The 3081-nt window shown below is 46.1% G+C and overlaps 1 protein-coding gene across 1 annotated transcript in view; it reads right to left on the bottom strand.

The window, feature by feature from the left end:
* The window catches only part of polr2d (RNA polymerase II subunit D), an 11367-nt gene that overhangs the window by 3026 nt on the left and 5260 nt on the right, over nucleotides 1-3081 (bottom strand). The window contains exons 2-3 of the mRNA XM_020621827.1: nucleotides 1804-1984; nucleotides 858-953 (exon numbers count right to left, since the gene is read on the bottom strand). Of these exons, the coding sequence (XP_020477483.1) occupies nucleotides 858-953; nucleotides 1804-1984 (277 nt within the window). The remainder of the gene's footprint in view (nucleotides 1-857; nucleotides 954-1803; nucleotides 1985-3081) is intronic.

Genomic DNA, 3081 nt, shown 5'->3' with positions numbered 1-3081 from the left:
TTCAGGAGATGCATCCAACCAGTTAGATTGTGGGGGATCCAAAACAGCCCCAATTGTCTCAAATAAAACACGCTGATTCTGTCTATTTGCTACAATGACATTTGACAAATACTCCCTTCTGGCCCCTTCCACAATCCTCTGATAATTTCGCCACGAGTCCTTTAAAATTTGAAGTGACACCTGGAGTCGATCCTTCTTACACTTCCGCTCCACTCTGCAGCAAATTTGTCTGGCCACCGGGGTTTCAATGCCAAACCAGGGCTCCGGCTTCGCCTTCATCCGCGTCGTTTTCAGTGGAGCCACCACGTCCATTATGGAGCAGCATGATAATTGAAACCAAGAGCTAAGACCCTCTGCATCCCCATTGGCTGCGTCACACCGTTCAATGGCCTGGTTGATAGCAGTAGAAAACAGGCCAGCAGTAGCGAAGCGAAGTGTCTTCAAAGCATCATTATCCACCACACGCCGCCGAAGCCGAGAAAAACACGGCCTAGCGTGCCAAGACCCTTCTTCACTCCCCACGACTGTCACAAGGCAAGCATGCATAGGATCCAGCAAACGCCTGGGCACCACAAATGAGGGATAACGTCCCCAGCCCGTCCAAGAAGAAGGAAAGGAGCGTCTCAGGCAGGCTTTCATGTACATGTAAAAAAAAATGAATGACCAGTGCTGTTAATTCGAGGAAAATTAACTTAAAATGACTGAAATCATCTTGAGGAACAAATCTTTTCAAAGACTCCAACCAAGAGCTTCTCCCTTCATGTTTCTGCCTGACCTAGTGGGCTTCAGCCATCTGTGGTAAAGTAGGAAACTCCAGCTCCAGCTGTCTGTGTGGGTGCACTCTGGATCACACTGACCTGGGAATCAGGGCTTTGGCCTCTTCAGCAGCTTCAGGACACAGATTTGCCAAACTGGCCAACTCAAACTTATGGAGCTTCTTCTGCAGGAGGAGACTGAAGACACAACAGAGAGACAGAGGAGGCGCATTAGGATTCCAACTTTCCAAGAACTGTGAATTCATTAAGACAGCTGCATTTTTGATTCTGTGTTTCAGTTCCTAACTGCTGCATACGTCAGCTGTGCTCCTGACTGAACTGCAATGAGCGTTACAGGACAGGGATGGCTGTGGCTCACGAGGTAGGGCAGTCGTCTCCTGAGCAAGTTGGTGATTCGACTCCCGGTCTCCCCGCATGCCTAAGTGTCCCCGAGCAAGACACTGAACCCCGAATTGCTCCCAGTGGCTTGACTAGCACCGTTGTATGGCAGCCTGTCGTCATCGGTGTGTGAATGTTGTGTGTGAATGGGTGAATGGTGTATCATCTCCTGTAAAGTGCTTTGGCCAGTGCAACACACTGTGGAAAAATGTGCTATATAAATACAGTCCATTTACCATAACTGTTCTACTTATCTGCCACGTCATTTGTTGCACAGCAGGTCAACAATGCATGTGAAGAGACTCTTCTGTTCACATCCTCAACCACGGCTGACCACAGAAAACACACGAAGGTTCGGCATAGCTTTGATAAAAAACATGATGACACAGCACAATGCAACACTTGCAGTAAGGAAGCAGCTCTACAATAACGAAGCTTTTACTTCAACAAGAACACACTGTGTCCCATGTGCTGCAGTCTCCCAGCCACAGTAATGCCCTGGCTAACGCTAACATTAGCAGTGTATCAAACTCGGGTGCAAAACACAGATGAGCTGACATGCTCCTTTTAGTGAGGAAAAGGGAGTGCTGGGTTGATGCATGGCATCTGCTGGTCTACAGAAGACCTCCAGACAGGAGAGGAGCGTTACCTGCGTACAGCGGTGATGGTCTCTCTGTTTTTGAAGCGGCTGAATCGAGCCGTGTAGTTCAGGGTCTTCATGAAGACCTCGGACAGCTCCTGTTCGTCCTCGGCGCTCTCGTTCTGCTGCTTCCTGTGTTCCAGCAACATGTGGACCTCTGAGTTCAGCAGCGTCTCTGCATTCTCAAACTCTGACACAGCAACAACAAAGACAATTTAATGCAGACAAATGTGAACTTCAGAGAGAAACTGTCCAACTCTGACACGGGCAGCAGACAGAGACAGTTCATCACCTCCACTGACCCAACCAACTAAACCAGGAGAAAAATCCTGCAGTTGACTTTTCTCTGTTTTAACTCAAAAAAAAACAACAACAAAAAAACTGACTATTTCTTAAATGTGAAAGTAGGTATTGTTTAACCAGAGGGTGAAACAGACTTCCACACAATAAACACTGCAGAGAACAGAGACACAGTCCTCGATGCAGTTCACCCCTTTAAAGTCTTCATGTGGTCTGGAAGTACAGGCGCAAGAAAATATCGATACACTTGAGGATCGCAATATTACGTTTTGAGATACTCGATTCTCAAAAACAGTGTCCATTTATAATTAATAGCTCACATGCCAAGGTAGGTACTGTATGTGTTGTAGGATATTACTGTGACAAATGCAGATCCCGTTGTGAAGGCATAAAAAGTACATTTTTACAGGAGTTTTCATGGTGGTGTGCTGCTTATTATATGGCGGTTTTTTAATTAGATTTAAAAATTGCAATATATCACTTAGTTTACAGAATCACAACTCCTGTATCGTGTTACATGTCCTATCGCCAGATTCTTGCCAATACATAGCCCTATCTGGAACACACATTCACATTTATAAAACCTTTGGTTTATTTATGAAAGCAAAACTATGGCACTTTTACCGTTTCCCCCCATCAAGGCCACATCAGATCAAGACTAGCTTAAAATGCTGAACGTGATTAACAAACTGAACCATTTCAGAGGTGATGAACCTCTGTTCACTTTGTTCCCTCTGGGCCACATGGTCCAGGTGTGGACCAAAGAGCACCACATTTCATCTGGTCCACATTTTATCTTCTTCTTCCGGCTGTTCCCATTAGGGGTCGCCACAGTGAATCATCTGTTTCCACCTAACTCTATCCTCGACATCCTCTACTCACACACCAGTTAACTTCATGTCCTCTTTTAGCACATTCATATATCTCCTCGTTGGCCTTCCTCTTGACCTCTTGCCTGGCAGCTCCATCTCCAACATCCTTCTACCA

Source organism: Monopterus albus, unplaced genomic scaffold (genome assembly GCF_001952655.1).
Source record: "Monopterus albus unplaced genomic scaffold, M_albus_1.0 scaffold268.1, whole genome shotgun sequence".
In the NCBI taxonomy this organism is placed as follows: domain Eukaryota; kingdom Metazoa; phylum Chordata; class Actinopteri; order Synbranchiformes; family Synbranchidae; genus Monopterus; species Monopterus albus.
The sequence above is the reverse complement of the archived record's forward strand: the minus strand, read 5'-3'. Positions and strand labels throughout refer to the sequence as shown.